Here is a 17,936-nt window from a genome sequence, read left to right as displayed (position 1 = left end):
AACGGTCGCAACAATCTGTTGACTGTCAATTTCAGAATGCAACTGAACCTGTTTAGTGTATGCGTTCCGTTCAACTTAAAAATAAAATTCTTGACTATGAATGATGTAAGAATCTTATAGCGATTGGGAAACTACATTAACGGTTTAATCTCATTTCATAAAGACGATACTTTTGTCAACATATGAAAAACCGTGTATATTGCAAATTTGCAATTGTACCTGTCTGGTTTTTATGCGAAATAAACCCAAGGAACGAAAATTAACGAACAAGAGAGTAGGGAAGAATTATGGAATGCAAAGTAATATTTGGCAGGGATAGTCGCTAGTGATAAATCACTAGGGGTGGCACCTAAATCACTAGGTGGTGTTTTTCGGGGATTCGGGGAACCAAATTTTTTTCGGGTTGACAGATATATTTTCGGGGAATTCCCCGTGCAGTACAAGCCCTGCTTGATTTCTAATCAGGTAAATCGAAATACTTAATCACACGAGAAAAGAAAAGCTCTGTCTTATGCGGTTGACGCAATAAAAAATTGCCTCAAAATTCAAAGTCAGCCGAACGCCGCCGCCTCTACCGGCGGCAGCGTGCCGGCGGCGTTGCGACACTTTTGGCAGCGGTCAACCGGGCCCCTCGTTGGCGGCGTTCGGTTGATGCGCCAGGGTCTAATGGTAACATACTGCAAGTAAGGAGTGACTCTGTCCAATATTAACCGAAAAAGTAAAAGACGGAATTTTGATAATACGTAATAGATTCATCAAAGGAATTGTTTTTTATGCTAATTCCAAATATGTAAAATTCATTAAGTTTAATATCACCCATCAAGAGTTTGAGCCTGAGGAAATTTGCTTGATTGTTGCAACCCCAAAGGTAAAGAGATCTAACTGAAAATTCAAACACAATAGCCATGGAATTTGAATGAGAAGTATTCTGAAAGTACTTTACAAATTTAGCGTAAAGAGCGAGGATTGAGGAAGATGCAGCCCTCTCCATATAATAAATAATTTCTGTTCGTTTTAATGTTTAATTTTGCTCCTTACTTTCAGTTGAAAAATGATTTTTAATTTAATTCAGTTTAGATCCATATAATAATATTCTGAGAATTTATGCTAGATTTGTAAAAGTGATACGACGTATAGGTAGCAAAAATGACTGACATAATATCAAAAATAGCATTTAATAAAATCGACGCAAAAATGTAGTGGGATCTAGAATAAAAAGGATAGGACAACGATTCTCTAGAGCCATTTTTGGCGCGTCGGGGGTTGAATCTACGTTTAAGTTGCTGGGCCTTTTTAAAGGAACAAGTAGCAAGGATGTCGCCCAACCTTGTCGCAGTGGGAATCTATTCAAACCATAAATCCAATGTACTACCACTGGGTCAAATCTAGAATACTATTTTTAAATCTAAAATGCTAGATACCTGAATTGCTGCTTTCGTTTCTAAACTTGCTGTCATTGGAGGCATCTTCGAATGCACTTTCAAATGTTTTCTGAGCGAGCTTGGGTCAGTATATCTTTTTGTACATCCCATATGTAAACATGCATAAGGTTTCTGGAATTAAAACTGTATCTAAAATTCAACTAAGGATAGGCCTATATGTGCATTTAAATGCAACAGCTGTATTAGATTGTTTCGTTTTATTAGAGGCATTTCCAAACCAGAATATACATATCCAGGAGACTAATGCCCTGCATAGTCTAAAAGCTCTATCTTTTTTATTTTAAGTTTTCCCACCTTGACTGTCATATTTATTAGAAACTAAATAAACAAAAAAAACGTCGGATTTAAGCTTATTTAACTTTTTTTTAACCTAATCTTAACGGGTTTATAATAGCGATTATTTAAGCGTTGACTGTCCATTGTGTTCATCAAAGCAGTAAATAGTCTTGTTTAAACCATTAAGTCAATTATTAAAGTAGTCTTAACAAGTCTCATTAAATAAACCTTTCTCGAATTCATTATTTTTGTGATGCAGCCAAATTATATTGTGACGTTAAAAATAAATTAATGTTTATAATTGTGTTTTTACCATCTAAAAACTGATGAAGATGCTTAAATGTATTTCTTGCATTGTCTACTTGTAAATCTTGTTACGATTGCGTCATTCGTCGCAACTTATTAAAGAACGAAGTCTAGCCCATGATAACCAAAAAAAAAAAAAAAATTTAAAAAAAACCTGCCGAGTGAGAAAGAATTGCCATATGAAGTTTATTCAGGAATAGTAATTATTATTTTGATAATTCTTAATGGTAAACGATTATTCGGAGAACAAGTTCATAGGAATTTTGAAAAATGGCCTGAAGCCCCTCAAAAACGGTGCTGGATGAAAATAAAAACCACACCATTCGAATCTCTGTAGCCAAAAACCTATACAGAAGAACTATAACCCCCATCTTGAGCAAAAGGGGAAAATCTCTTTTTCGCATGGGAAGCCGTGATGTGTTCCCTTTTTTCCTACGCCGCTAGTTCTATGAAACAGCATCGAAAGATGTTTAATTTACAAAAAGGGCTAGTAACCAACATATTGTTTTGTATACATTGCTATATCCTTTAAATATTTTCGTGTGACCTCTTCCGTACCATTCGAAGACGTCCTCCTTAGCCATTCTCCGGAAAACTGGATTTTTCAATAAGAGTACGTTTGTTTGGTACATAGCCTACGCCGATGTGCTGGCCTCGGGCAGCTTGGTGCTCGTTTGAGTTATTTAATGCTGTAGTATAGAAATATTAAGTAACTCATGTTGAGATATGGCAAGAATGAGATATACGAAACTTTCTAAAGCTTAACTCACTTTTGAACTTCTGAAATTGAATGTATTAAAACAAAAATGAAAGAAAAGGATAGCAGAAAACATTCCGAAAACGCTAAACTTTCCTTATTTTAGAAGTGGCCTAGATTTAAACTTAAAATTATATTTTATGTTTCATTAGCAATGACATTGGAGTCTACATAAAAAAGAAGATAAAACGAAATGTCAATAAATTAAGTAAAATATTATTTTTTCTTCTTTATTGTGCCTCTTCGCAAAATACTCAACTGAGTGTAGTATCAGTTACTGTGACTCAGGGGATGTATTTTTGGTCAATCGGGTCTAATAACCCCTCAGCAAGGACAAACAACGTGCAGGGATACATTACCAAACACTTCGTGGTAACAAACAGTAAGTAAGGAGCGACCCGGCTCAATAGTAACCGAAACTCTAAAAAACAGAATTTTGATAACAATAGATATATCATAAGAATCGAATTTTTATGTTGATTTCAAATATATAAATTTCAATAAGTTTGGCTTTACCAATCAATGGTTACGAGCCTGAGAATATTTTCCTGATTTTCGATAAAATGAGGAAACAGCCCCCAAAAGTCGACTGATCTCAGTAAAAATCATACCATCTGATTCAGCGTATCAGAGAACCCTACTGTTTAGGTTTCAAGCTCCTATCTGCAAAAATGGAGGGCAATTAGGCTCCCTCCGCCCTTTTTTTTATGAAAATCCTTCGGTCAAAATTTTGAGATAGCCATTTTCTTCATCATAGTTGAAAAGCCCAATAGCTATGCCTTAGGATATAACATAACCCCCCACACCCCCAGGGGAAAGTTCTCTAAGTTATAAAATTTGCCCATTTTTTGTCCATAGTATTTGTTATTAGGATGTTGGGATATATTTTCAGGTGGGGGGGATTTTCTGCAGGGGGTTTTTCCACGGGGAGGGAAGTTTCCAGGGAGTGAACTTGTCAGGGGAAATTACACACTGAGGGAATTTGTCGGAATTCTTATTCAAAATTCTTTTTATGTCTCGCTTTCTCTTTTCTGTCTCAATTTTACGCGCAGAGTGGTTAAGAGTAATTGTCCGGGATAAATTTCCACCGGGGTTGAATTGCTAGAGGATATTTTCGTAGGGAGGGAGTTTCTCCGTGGAAATAAAAAACAAGTTTTTCAACCGAAAGTAAGGGGCAACATTAAAACTTAAAACGAACAGACAGTATTACGTGTATAAAGGGGATTGCCCCCTCCTCAACACCTCGGTCTTTGCACTAAAGCTTGAATTGTGTCCTAGTTCTTTAATAATGACCCCTGAAACAAAAGGGCTGATTAGTTTGAACAATAAGGCGTTTTTTTAAAAATACTAAAGAACTTTAGCGTACAGAGCCTGGTGTTGAGGAGGGGGCAACCCCCATTATATACGTAAAAATTTCTGTTCGTTTTAAGTTTTAATGTTGTTCCTTGCTTTCAGTTGAAAAAAAAACTTGTTTTTTTTTTTATTTAATATATAACAGAGCATTGGAACAAGTCATTTTGTTGATCTGCCTCAAGTCAGTGTGCATTAAAGCCTGCTGCTTTAATGCACACTGACTCTTCGCATAGACATCTTCGACTGACATCTTCGAATAGATCAGGATCTGTGTTGATATTAGTACATGTCTATGCATGTTGAATGCACCAACTCCTGAAGCATGCTGGTGATATGGACTAGTTGCTTTTTTAGTGACTCCCGAATAACAATTTTAACAAGTTCATATAAATCCTCCACTTATGGCTAAATTCAAAATTCCAGTTCCCTTTGAAAATCAGACGATGCAATGCAAGACCTTATCCGGGGGGGGAGGAGGGGGTAGGGGGGATTGAACCCCCTACCCCCCTCCGAAGTGTTTGTCTGACTTGTAAAAACGTAACAAAACTGGACATCAACAAATTTTGTATGCGTTTTTTTAGTTTTTTTGTGTAAACCCCCCCCCCTAAAGTTTTTTTTAGTAAACCCTTCTCCCCCCGAAAAAATCCTGAATATGACCCCGTTGCAATGAAATAGTTAAAAAAAAAAAACAACGAAGCGATAACAAGAAACGGCCAGCAAACATAAACTATGGGTAGTGCAAAAGTTATGACTAAATGGCTGCAAAAAGTGGAAGTTCCTTTCATAAAGAAGGACGTATCAAGGTTTTTGTTCGGGGGGGGGGGGAGTACAGAAAAAAACTTTAAAAACACATCAGACTTTCGTTTATATGTATTTTTATTACGTTTTTACGAGCCCGCCAAAAATTTCTAGGGGAGTTGAAACCCTGAACCCCTGGATACGACCTAGCTCATAAGTATTAAAGGTTACAGGTATGCATTGTGTAGCTTCCGTAGATCCCAAATATCAACAAAGGGTTCAAATTTAATAAATTTACTTCAGAATAAAGGGAATATGAGCGCCAGAATAATCATAAATTGCCTGCATGAAGACCAATTAATTTTTTTTTTTTTATATGGATAATATGTTACACCACTGACCGGTTTAGTTCTTGGAATAAAGAAAAATAATGCCCACTTTATAGATGAGATTAATGTGTATCTGTGTTATACTGCTTGTCAGCCATTTATTTGTAAGCCGTTAGGCCCATTAGTCACAAATAAACTCTAATAAACATTCGAAAAAAGCTTACTGTGTCAATGTGTGTGCGCTGATGCTTCGCTCGATCTGAGCTATTCGAAAACGTCTTCTGGCACCCTTGATATTGACAAGCATAAGGTTTTTCACCGGTATGTGACCTCAGATGAATTTTTAGACTGTCCAAGCGTGAAAAAGCCTTTGGACACTCCATCACCTAAAATTAATTGAGTATGCATTCAGTATGTGCCAAATAGGAACAAATTAGGTAACTAAAATCTGTGCTTACACTTTTGTCCCTCAGTTACCCTGCTTATTTATTTGAGTTAACCCTTTGTCAAGGCAACACTTTCATATAATTTCTTTTATAAGGTTGTGTTTTTATAAGAATATTAATTAAAAAAACTTTTTCAACAAAAAAAGTTTTTCAAAAAAAAGTAAAGAACTATTAAATCAAAAATGAACAAAATAGAATCAAATAATCTATCAAGGATACAGCTACCACAAATCAGTATCAATAAACAAAAGAAACCCAAAACAAACAGAAATTAAAATAAATAATAGAGTCAAACTCAAAACGAGCAGAAATTAATATGAGTAGAATCCTAAAACACTATTCTTTTTAAAAGCCAGAATATAATTTTTACTTTACTAAAAAAAAATTAAAAAGAATTTACTGAAAAAAATGTGCATTCTCAGTTTAATATACATATGCTGATATTTATTCCTTAAAATCTTAATTAATTTTTGATTTTTTAAAGCTATAAAAATGAAAGTATTCGAAAAAACTCAATTCAATTTTTCAATTTAATGAGCCCTTTTAGAAGTTTGTACGATTGAGCCCTTTTTGAAGTTCGTACTTTCAATTTCCAATCGAATGAGTTCTTTTTGAAGTTTCTACGAGAACACTTTCTATAAAAACCTTATATGCCCCCAGGGCATAACTTACAACCCTTGCCCTGAGGTTTCGAGGGGGTTGCCATCCTCAAAGACCTAATTTCGTAAACTTTAAACTACGTTGAACGAAATGGCTATCTCAAAATTTATATTGGACGTATTTGGGGAAATGGTGGGCGTGAGAGAGGGGTTAGTTGCCCTCCAATCACTTTTGACTTTTAAAAAGGGCACAAGCCCTTCCGATTTCCAATTGAATGAGCCCTTTTGAAGTTTCTACAACAGTACTATAAAAACCGTATCGGCCCCCAGGGCATAAGTTACAACCCTGGCCCTGGGGGCTGTGGGGGGGGGGGTGTCCTCGACACCGACATATGTAAAGATCTTTAAACTACGTTGAACAAAATGACTATCTCAACATTTTGATTGGATGTATTTCGGGAAATGCTGGGCGTGGAAGGGGCGTTAGTGGCCTTCCAATCACTTTCGGCTTTTTAAACGGACACAAGCAGTTCCAATTTCCAATCGAATGAGCTCTTTTAAAAGTCTCTACGACAACTCATTCGGTACGAAGTGCCCTGGTCTAAAGGATGAAAAAAAAAATAATACATTGTGCCAATATCGTTCTTTACTTAGGCAGCGCTATTGCGCTGCCTATGATATTGATTCGATTGGAGTGAGAAAATTTACATATAAAAAATTATTTTTCATTGTGTACTGGCTATGAAAAGACTTTTTTTCATATTTGGACCGTCTCTTGGATCCGTCTAAAAATGAAATTGTGGCTAAATCACTGAGTTGCATTTTTACATCAATTAATTAAATTTGAAAGAAAACATAATGGGATATTTTGAATAATATTCATCATAACCTTATCATAGTGTCAAAAGAGATACTGTGACTGGATATTTTGACTCAGAAACTATGTCTGAGACTTGTGATTCTGACGCATAAATAGCCATAGTCTTACTAAAGTTCAATTAGTTTAAAGTTCAATTAGAGTGATTTAAAGTATGTGTTATAGCTGGGTTACCATAAATTAAGGTAGTATTGTTGTTTTGTTGTTCATTTGACAAACAACAGATTTATGGCCGACAATTGCGGCTAGAAATGAACTGCGATTGAAGAATTGTTTGTTGGATTTGTTAGCAAAACTAAGCGGAGTGTTTCATATTAAAAAGCACAAGAAAAAGTTAATAGGACATCTATAATTTTAAACAAAAAAAAATCCTTATATTTATTAAAACTTAGAAGAAAATGTGAAGTGGAGAGATGCGTCGAAGTTTAGATTTTAATGAATTAATGTGCATAAAAATTTGAAAAATTTTCCATTTTTTTTCAAATAATGCTAAAAGGGGAAAGGTTTTCGAGCTCCAAAAAGCAGAAAGGGTTACTACTTTTGAGTCACAAGAAAATCACTGTTTAGTATCCTTTTATGTTTACCCCTTTTCATGAAAAGGGGCGAGGCAATTCTCCTACTAAAAAGAAAACTCGGACATAATTAACTTTTGTACTACATTAACTAATCAAATATTCCTAAAAATGGACTAACTTCATATCCCAAATGATAACGTTTTGGAAAGAAGAAGATAAATAGAAAAGAAAGTCTTAAGGGAACACTCAAAAAATAAAGAAAGTAAACAATGGTGTAACCCGCAAGTGCTACAAATACGCTTAAACAACTTAACAGAAAAGTAAATAGACAACACTTGAGCTTTTCCCCAAAGATTACCGAACAATTATAGATCTGACAAAAGATAATTTAGTAAAAAGCCAAGAATCTATTTAAGGCGGCAAAATGACGAAGAAACAATAATGGCACGTTAAGAATTAATTCAAATGTGTTTGAGAAATAAGCTTTTTTGTTTTTAAAAAAGAGCAGATACTGGAACTAAAATTGATTTTACATGGAAATTAATGAGAGATGTTTGTCTTTTTGTCTCTCTGTTTTCCCCATTTTAAGTTCACAGCGTTTCGAAAGATAGTATTTTGGGTGCATAATTATTAAGATGAATAAGAACTTTTCTGCGAGTGAAATTTTATGTATATATATTTTTGTTTTCTTGAAGGGTAGCTGAAATTTTACTCTCTACCGTTATAAGACTAAAAAATTTATTCTATAAACAAAACGAACTGAAATATTAGTTATTAGTATCAATAACTCAGTTATGCTTGAAGCAAGGAATCAATCTTGTAGTTTTTTATTGAAAAACATTTTTTAAGATGATTTTTTTTAGCATTCGCAAGCATAAGACTTCAAAATATAAACAATTTCAATACATATTTGTAACTATAAAAACTCTAACGAATTATTTTTTTTAGTTTAAGTACGATAAGAAAGATAGATCAACACGGAAAGTTTGAAAAAAAATATATAGGTACGTAACATGCCTTTTTTTTGCTTTGTTTGTTCTTTCTTTTCATTAATGGAATAAATAACCCGTGTTCCTTATTTTACTCCAAAGCGGAATTCATTTTCAGTTGTAATTTCTTGGAAAATTTTCTAATTCCACTTTTTTATGCCTTTCCAAAATTATGGTTGCAGCAGCAGCTGCAACCTAGTAAAGAGCGAACCGCAGCCCACAATAACCAAAAGTTTAAAAGAAATAAAGGGGTCTAGGATTGAATGAAAGCTAAACACAAAAAGCCTGTTATTTTGAAAGGGATTATATTGTTATTATTATTATTTTTTTGGGGCATCCTTTATTCGAACCCCTTCAAATGAATATCTTCAAGAATAAATGGAAAATAATTCCAACATTTTTAGATTGTCCTGTTGGTAGATGAGAAAAAAACAACAAAGAGCGTTAAAGATCGTAGCAACCACAGACAATATATTGTACTCTGGATGTAAAAAGTCATCATTTGTTTGCTTATTCTTTCAAATGTTTGTAAGACAGAAATAGATTACCTAAATTTTGTTTCAGTTTTTCATGGATCAGTTTACTGCAACAAAGAAACGTTTCCAAACACAATATTTAATGAAATGATGGTGAGATGATTTTTTTTCTATCTTTTTTGAGATGGGTAAAATGTGTTTGTGTAATTTGGTAATTCAAAAGCTAATACGAATTTTATTGCACACGTTCGTTGTCTGTGCTTGTAGCAGAAATGGAGCATGTCCAATTGTCTACACACAGAAACATTTATCTCTTAGTCTTAAAGATTTTTGAAAAACTTTTCGATCAACAATTCATATATTTTAGATACCAAATACTCAGGAAGCATAATTTATTGAATTTGTTCATGCTATTGACTCTTCGCAGAAAATAATTTTTCGTTCCTTATGTTGAGTTTGAATTTATGGGCATTTTCTATTTCTGTGGTGAGCGGTTCAACGATGTATGCTACCATCTACATGTCAGCTTGAATTTTAATTCAAATTACAGAGACAGTAAAATTATTTAAGTGGTAACAAAAATAAAAAAATATTTTAGGAAAGGAAGAATAATAGTCTTAACCTGCAATTACGAGTTGGACGTAAAACATGTAAAGAGGGATTTAAAAGCGAACACTGTACGGTAATGATCAATATGATAAATTGAAGCACAAACATAAAAGGTACGAACGTAAGATTGTATGTATTTTCTTAGTAGGATTGCACTGCTGCTCTCTTGCAGATAAAAAATTTCAATAAAGGCTTTCATTTTAATTATTTGCTCAAGGTCAGTCCAAGTTTAATAGCTGAACGCTTACAAAAAAAAATTGGGAAAATTAGAAGGGGAAGTTCTACGATTTCCTAAGCAATATTTCCAGCTATTTTATAATATTTCTTTGTTTTCCTTAATTTGGCAAAACAGTTTAATGGTAGCTCCCATATCGATACTTAAGGACTTAGATTAGGTTACAGATTTTTTATGTTTGCAAATAGGCTAACTACTCTTCATTACACAATTTACCAATCATAGACCAGTTTACAGACGTCACTTGTATAATTTAAGTGTTTAAACATTAACTCAATGCAAATTAGGTCCTAATAAGAAAAAATTTGAATGCTATCTGTATTTTTCTTATTAGTTGGTAAAAAAAAAGACAAAAAGAGCAATGAATGCTTATAAACCAGCAGCTCACCGGGCATTTGTTGGGTTTTTCCCCCGAGTGAACTCGCATGTGCATCAGCAATTTGTATCTGGCGTTAAAAGACTTCATTCTTCGGTGACATCCAACCCAAAGACAAACAAAATCTTCAGATCTCCTTTTATCAACATGAGCAGATTGAATATGCTGCACCAGTGAAGAATTTGTCTCAAACATCTGATAGCAATCAATCCAATTACAAGAAGTGGTTTTATTTAAACATTTTGAATTATTAGCAGCAAGCAGTTTGGAATCAAAGTCAGTCAAAGTGATATTTTTGTTACTATCATAAAGACACAAATTTTTTGAATCTGGATTCCACATTTTGTGAGCAAAGTTGTGTCCAAAGCTCTCGTAAAATGGTTTAATATCTTCCTTTTCATAATGGATGAATGTCTTCATTGAATCTTCGAAGTGCGGAAGACCGCCACAAGGTAGCTGATTACTACATAAATTGTAATACTGATGATCCTCGCTAGATGGTGACATTATTCTGCAAAGATTGTGAAACACCCCAGAAAGCTATTTACTTTGGCCACCTGAAAAAAAAAAAATAAAACTATCATTCATTGCAAGCGATATGATATCCAAGATTAAATAAATTGTGGTATAAAGCAAAAATGAAAATATCTGTTAATTTTAAAAGCTAGAGTTTGGAGCGTAGCACCCATTCACAAGATGCAAGCAACATCAGCGATACAAGTATGATACACGAGTTAGAGGGTTTGAGCTAGTTTAATTTCTTAATTGTCTTTGCAAATTTGCCTCAAAAGGAATTTTGGAGATGAGAGATGAGCTTTTCGAGCTACAGGAGCAGTAACTCAAAGATATGCTCCCTTGAAGATAATATTTTAAGGTCAAGAGAAAAATTATGCTAGAGCCAAACCGTAGTCATCCCTGTCAATAGAAAAGCCGAGATTTATTAATGGCACGGTTTTTTAATACCATACTTGAAGCACAGAGGCAGAAAATAACGGCAAATTGGCTTGAAAAGCTTGTAGAAACATTGTTTTTTTAAAAAAAAAACAATGTTTCTTTTTTTTAAAAAAAGTTGTTTTTTTTTATTTAATTTTTGAACGCTTTTGAATAAATGCAGGTTTTGATCTTGGCTCACCGTACATGAATAATTAAAACAAAATTTGCATATTAATTTACTTTTATTTGGTTAAATGGCTTTCTCGAAACTTGTTTAATTTTATTTACGAACGTTTTCATTAGTAATAAATATACGTAACTTACGATTTAACTTAAGTAACGAACTTCTATATTCATATATTTTTAATACGTATATTAGGGGGTTCGCTCCCTAGGTAATATCTTGCTCTTTAAGTGAAAGTTCGAATTTTGTTCCAATTCTTTAAAAATGACCTCTCAATCACAAAGGCCGTTCATTAGAATAAATAGCTCTTATGGACATGCTAAAAAGTCTTTTGCTTATAGAGCGAGGTATTGACTAGGGGGTGAACACAATCATATACGCACTATTCTCTTTTCGTTTAAAGTTTTTATGTTGCTGCTGTTGCAGTTGAAAAACTTGTTTTTTTATATTTAATTTCTGATCTTTTTTAAATAATGCTGGGAAGTCCAGCGCCCCCTTCATAGCAATGTCCCTTCCCCCATAAAAACTTCCATCCTGGAACTATCCTCCCAAATAACCCCCGAACCACCACCCCCCAATACCATGAAAAATCTTCCCTAAAAACGTCATTATACTTCCCAATAACCAATACTCTATGTTAACAGTGGGTAAAGTTCATAACTTTCAGCCCTCCCCCGGGGAACTCGGGGGATTAAGTCATCCTAAAAGACATACTTATAATATTTTCGAACATGCTGAACAAAATGACTATCTCAAAATTTTGATCAGGTGACTTTGGGAAAAAAATGAGCGTGGGAGGGGGCCTAGTTGCCCTCCATTTTTTTCGGTCGCTTAAAAAGGGCACTAGAACTTTTAATTTCCATTCCAATGAGCCCTCCCACGATATTCTAGAACCACTGGGTTGATACGATCACCCCTGGGAAAAAGAAAAAAAAAAAAAAAACAAATAAACAGGCACCCGTGATCTTTCTTCTGGCAAAAAATGCAAAATTCCACATTTTTGTAGATAGGAGCTTGAAACCTCTAGAGTAGTGTTCTCTGATACACGGAATATGATGTTGTGATTTTCATTAAGGTTCTATAACTTTTAGGGGGTCTTTCCCCCTTTTTTCTAAAATCAGCCACATTTTCTCAGACGCTGAACTTTTGATGGGTAAGATTAATCTTGATGAAACTTATATGTTTGAAATCAGCATTAAAATCTGATTCTTTTGATGTATTTATTTTTATCAAAATAAAGTTTTCTAGAGTTCGGTTACCATTGAGCCGGGTTGCTCCTTACTTATAGTTTGTTACCACGAACAGTTTGATAATTTCTGTTCGTTTTAAGTTTCGATGTTACTCCTTACTTTCAGTTGAACAAACTTGTTTTTTTATTTGATTTCTGATCATTTTTTAACTTATGCCGGGAAATCTGGCTCTCACTCTATGGAAAATTACCTTCACCCACTAAAAATTACTCCCTTGACAGAGTCTACCACGTAACCCCCCCTTAAAAATACCCCCCCCCCCCCAAAAAAAAAAAATATATATATACACTTCCCAATAACCAATACTCTATGTAAACAATGGGCAAGATTCATAGCTTGCATCCCTTCCCGGGGGACTGTGGGGGGGGGGGGGGACAAGTCATCCACAAATAAAGTGTCACTAGATCTTTTTACTATTTGGAACAAAATCGTTATCTCGAATTATTGAAAAGGTGACAGTGTGTAAAACTGGGGCGTGGGAGGGGGGCGCGGTACCATCCAATATTTTAGATAACTTAAAAAGGGCACTAGAGCTTTTTATTTCAGATGAAATGAGCCCTCTCCCGATCTTCTAGGATCTGGTTAAATCCTATAACCCATGAGAAGAAAAAACAAAAAAAACACACAACTGTGTTCTTTTTTCTGGCAAAAAATGCAAACTCCGACATTTTTGTAGAATTTGAGCTTAAAAACTCTACAGTAGGGTTCTCTGATAAGTTGAATCTGATGGTGTAATTTTCAGCAAGATAACTTGAAGTTTTGGGGATGTTTCTCTCTTTTTCGAAAATAGGGTGGTATTCTGTACATTTTGAATAAGCACCAAAATACATTGTTTTGATGTATGCATTGTTATCAAGACTCTGTTTCTAAGAGTTTTGGTTACTATCGAGCCACATCGCTCGTTACTTACTGTTCGTTACTACGAACTGTTTGATTGGGACGAGTCGCTCCTTACTTACAGTATGTTAACATAATTTATTTTAAAAATATAATACATTATAAAATTATGCTAGTACTTGGAGTATGGGGCATCAATAAAATTTTTAGTCATTAAAGTTTTCAAAGGAATTAGGTGGACTATTTACGCTTAAAGAAATGAAAAACTAAGTAATGCACTGAGCAAAAATATTGAAAGTGTAGTTCGTATTGGACTAAATGGGATAAGGAAATACCTGTACATACATATTTATAACTACTTTGTCATGGAAAATATATTTAATTTGATTTATTTTCCTGCTCCTTTAGGTTTTGTTGTATGGTCATTAGAAATAATTTCAAATTAAAAAAGACGAGCTCGTGTCTTTGGTTCAAAAGGAACCATGTGAAAGATAGATATAAGAAACCACCAATTTGTTAAATAATGCTCGTCGGTAATTTTTTTTTTCAGTCTAAATCCAAATTTTCCCTTTTACAAACCTAATAAGTTGGTAACCTTCAAAATTACTTCAATCAGAAATATTCATGACTGGTTAGTTAATTTATCTACTAATACTACTGCTACTAGTAATTTACTGCACCAAGCCGCCTGAGACCAACTCAGCTACGCACGACCCTTCTCCATCCCACTCTTTTCACAGTCTCCCTCTGACCCTGTCCGATGAAGTTTACTTTTCCATGACTTCTGTCCTTGCACCCGCATCGAATTCTATTTGGGTAAGACATGCTTGTCGTTTGGCCCTTGACGGTTGTTCGACAATGGTCATTTCCTACCCTTTCTTCGCAGAACATGTCCTAGCAATCTCAAATTTTCTTTCTTTATAGCCCTAGAAAGTAGGATTGAACTTTTTTGTGTCTGTTTTAATTGGCTTTTTGATTTTTGCGATTATAAAATGTGCAGTCGTAATCGCTGTACCGCAATTTTCACCTGCAAACACAGTCGAGATATGAAACATCCAATTCCTGTTGAAATTATACCACATTGAAGCGAAGTGAACTTTTCACATTAATCTCTGAGTCACACCTAGCGATAAAAAAGGCTAGATTTGTGAATGATTTGTGTTTTCTTTGATTTTAGGATCACACTTGTACTACCGATGTGGAGCATTGAAATTGGAAGAAATTAATTTTGAAAGCTTGTATCAACACTACTCTTTCCTAATTTCTAAAAAGAAATAATTACATATTTACTGTGATTGGAAAGTTATAAACTTATGCTTAAAATCGTTTTTTTACTCAATTATGAATACATAATCGGCATTATAGTCGTGTTAAATTTGAATTTTTTTTAGACCTGGGCACTGTCTCTATAATAAAGTTTAATCTATTTAGGGTTAAAATCGGTTAAGACCTAAATAATAAATAAAATATAGTTATTTACTTTATCAACAGCAGCAACAACTATTTTAAGCCTTTTAAAATAAACATGTAAACAACGTATTTATTTCAGCTAAAAAAAAAAAAAATTTAATAAAAAAAGTTGATTTTTGTTATTTGGGCTATATAAATTTGGATTCATGTACATATAACGTATATAACTTTACTTTGTAATGTGGAAAGTGAGAACACCACTCACTGCGATTTTGCTCTTTCAAAATATACAAATCTCTTGCATCTTATTTGTATTTTGAACATTTGAAAGGTCTTTAGGTGGAACCTTGTTCCTTATTATTTCTCAGTAGAAAATGGCTACCAAAAATTCCGAGAACTAGTTTAAACATTAAAAACTGCTTACTTATCTCATTCCTAAAAGTGTATTGCTTCCCTTAAGCCCCCCCACCTGATGAATAAATATATAGCCCATTAAAAATATCTTCACTACATTTTAGAGTAGCGCGACTCTTTTCTTCCCGTCGATTGATTAGATTTTGCCTTAAAATAGGCTGTTGAAAATATAGCATTAATATATAGTGTCAGGAGAGTAGATCCAGCATTTTTATTGGGGAGGGGGCAAGAGGGGTTCATAAACAGATAGTCAAGGGGCATGGGCTTTATAATATTTTTTTTCTCCAAATTACTGGGGGAGCATTTGCCTCCCCCCCCCCCGAAACGACGTCCCTGTAGAGTGGAGTGTATATTTTTTCTCCATGAGGGAGGTGGGGTAAATGGAAGTGAACTTCTTTTGGGAATTATATAAATTATTGTTTTAAAGTAGTTTTCAGAATTTCTGGTAACCATGTTCTAACAAGGAAGAAAGTACACTTTAAGAGGCCCATTAAGGGCTAGAAATAAAAGATGCGATGGAAGCGATCAGTATATTCTAAAGATCAGAAAAAGACGCATCGAGTGGTCTTTTCATCTTCTACCTAACTAAATAACGGAAAAGCTCCATATTTACCTGAGTTTAAAATAATTTCTTGTTATCAATTCTGAATTTTTTTTAGAACAGTTTTCTTCAAGACTTCCTCCCACGGAATAACTTTCTAGAACTCTGCTGTAAGAAATCAGAGCTTTCTATCAAATACCAAAAAATGGCTCAAAACACCTTTAGCTTCAGCTTTAACAGAAATAATTATATCAAATCAATCAACCTGTTAATCCGATTGCTTTAAGAACATTGAAATGATAACCGAAATAGATAGACTGGATTTGTACATACCTGATACCAATAAGAAACGAACAACCAATCACTCTTTGTCTTTCTAAAGATCGGTTTGTGATTGGTTGAAATATGAATGAATTTGAAAAAAAGCAAGTGTATTGTGAAGATCAGATTTCCAATGTGCTGTCATAAGAATTTTAATGAATGGGGTGATTCTGTCAATGTATTCTGCAACATGTGTTTTCAACTCTGTCTGTTTGGTGACGAGTTGAAGGATTTTTACATCTTATATTTTCGGTTAGCCGACAAAGCACTAAATCTTTAACAGCTCGAATGAATGTTTACTAAGATGTTTTTCATTGAACTGTAAGTTTGAGATTAGACTGTTTCAAAGAAAATAAATATCTAAAGAAATGATCTTTTGATTATTATTTTCTTTGAAACATGGATAGCGGCTTACAACCTCATAATAGTGTGGATATGTAGTTCTTCTTCCTCAAAAGAACGACAAGAAACTAAACATTTTATCATAGGAGACATACTATTGTGTTAGAAAAATAAACTTGAACCTTTAAAAGATTTCCTACCTCAGCTATTAATATCAAATAGAAATTTATTTTCCTGGAATTACAAAGCAAGGTGAACACATAATTTTATATTTAAAATTAAACTATCAGCGAAGGAAGTCAGTTCCAATTGGTGATCGTATATAGTAGCCAAGTTTCTTTGTTTTGGAGGTGAACATGATTTAAAAAAAAATAATAATAATCTTACATCTCTCTAGGATATTCCATCCCACGAAACCCAAAGAAAGGGGATTAAAAGATATATTTTTGTTGATAATAGAAAATCTGGTTTGGTAGAGCAACACAGTTTTCAGATTTACAATCGGCATGAAAAAGTGCATTAGAAAAAGTAAAGATCATCCGAGATATCTATGGCTTATTATTGTGTGTTATAAGTGTCACGATTCCCTGAGTGACCTAGATCTGAAAGAGGTGTAGTACGGTATGACTAATGGGGTCGACTAAGGGAATGTCCCTATGACAGTCTCTTATCAATTCAATCTTCGAGCTACAATCCCCCGTGTGAGCAGTTTTCTTTAAGTGAAATCCCTGTGGGTGCAGTCTTGTTAGAACCTGATTAACCATAAATTCTTTGAGTTTATGACATAGTGTAGTCAGCACAAATTGGCTTCTCAATAGGATCTATCTTTGCAAGAAAGTACATGAAGTTGCTTGTATGGATATGTTGAATTCAGGCACGCGTTTCTTTGTTGGTTTTATTGTTTCATTCATATAATTAATTTTTTTTTTTGTCCAGTCAGCGAATTCTGAACAAGAACAGGAAGAGAAGATCATGTGAATATCTTCTTTTAAATAGGTGCATTGCAATTATAAAACCATTTTTTGATATTCATTACTTTTTTAATTATTTACTGTTTAAATAACGATTTAAACTACTTCTTTATTTTGATCGGTTTCGTAATTACCAAGTTTATTTCGGAATTTTTATTTACCATTAAATTTGAAGTATCAGAACTTCACTAGCGAACTCTAGCCCAGATTTGGAGCCTTCGAACCTCTTAGTTTTGCCCAACAAGGAGTCAGAAAAGCACCCGGAGAATAAATAAAGAAAAAAAAAAATCATTTTTCTTTTATTCACTCTAGCTTCATATTTCTTGATTTTTTTTGGATAAAAACATTTATAATCGTAAGGTCAACAGCCTTGGCCAATTCCCTTTAAGTGTTTTAGTGCTTAAGTCTTC

The 17,936-nt window shown here is 34.0% G+C and overlaps 1 protein-coding gene across 1 annotated transcript in view; it reads right to left on the bottom strand.

The window, feature by feature from the left end:
• Positions 1-16,126, bottom strand: part of LOC148946911 (uncharacterized) — a 29,619-nt gene extending 13,493 nt beyond the window's left edge. Inside the window, exons 1-4 of the mRNA XM_089097191.1 lie at positions 16,112-16,126; positions 10,336-10,880; positions 5,426-5,587; positions 1,422-1,553 (exon numbers count right to left, since the gene is read on the bottom strand). Of these exons, the coding sequence (XP_088953317.1) occupies positions 1,422-1,553; positions 5,426-5,587; positions 10,336-10,830 (789 nt within the window). The 5' untranslated portion in view covers positions 10,831-10,880; positions 16,112-16,126. The remainder of the gene's footprint in view (positions 1-1,421; positions 1,554-5,425; positions 5,588-10,335; positions 10,881-16,111) is intronic.
• Between the last annotated feature and the right edge of the window lie 1,810 nt (positions 16,127-17,936).

Source organism: Artemia sp. Qi Xiang Cuo, chromosome 11 (genome assembly GCF_049724085.1).
Source record: "Artemia sp. Qi Xiang Cuo chromosome 11, ASM4972408v1, whole genome shotgun sequence".
Classification (NCBI taxonomy): Eukaryota; Metazoa; Arthropoda; class Branchiopoda; order Anostraca; family Artemiidae; genus Artemia; species Artemia sp. Qi Xiang Cuo.
The sequence above is the reverse complement of the archived record's forward strand: the minus strand, read 5'-3'. Positions and strand labels throughout refer to the sequence as shown.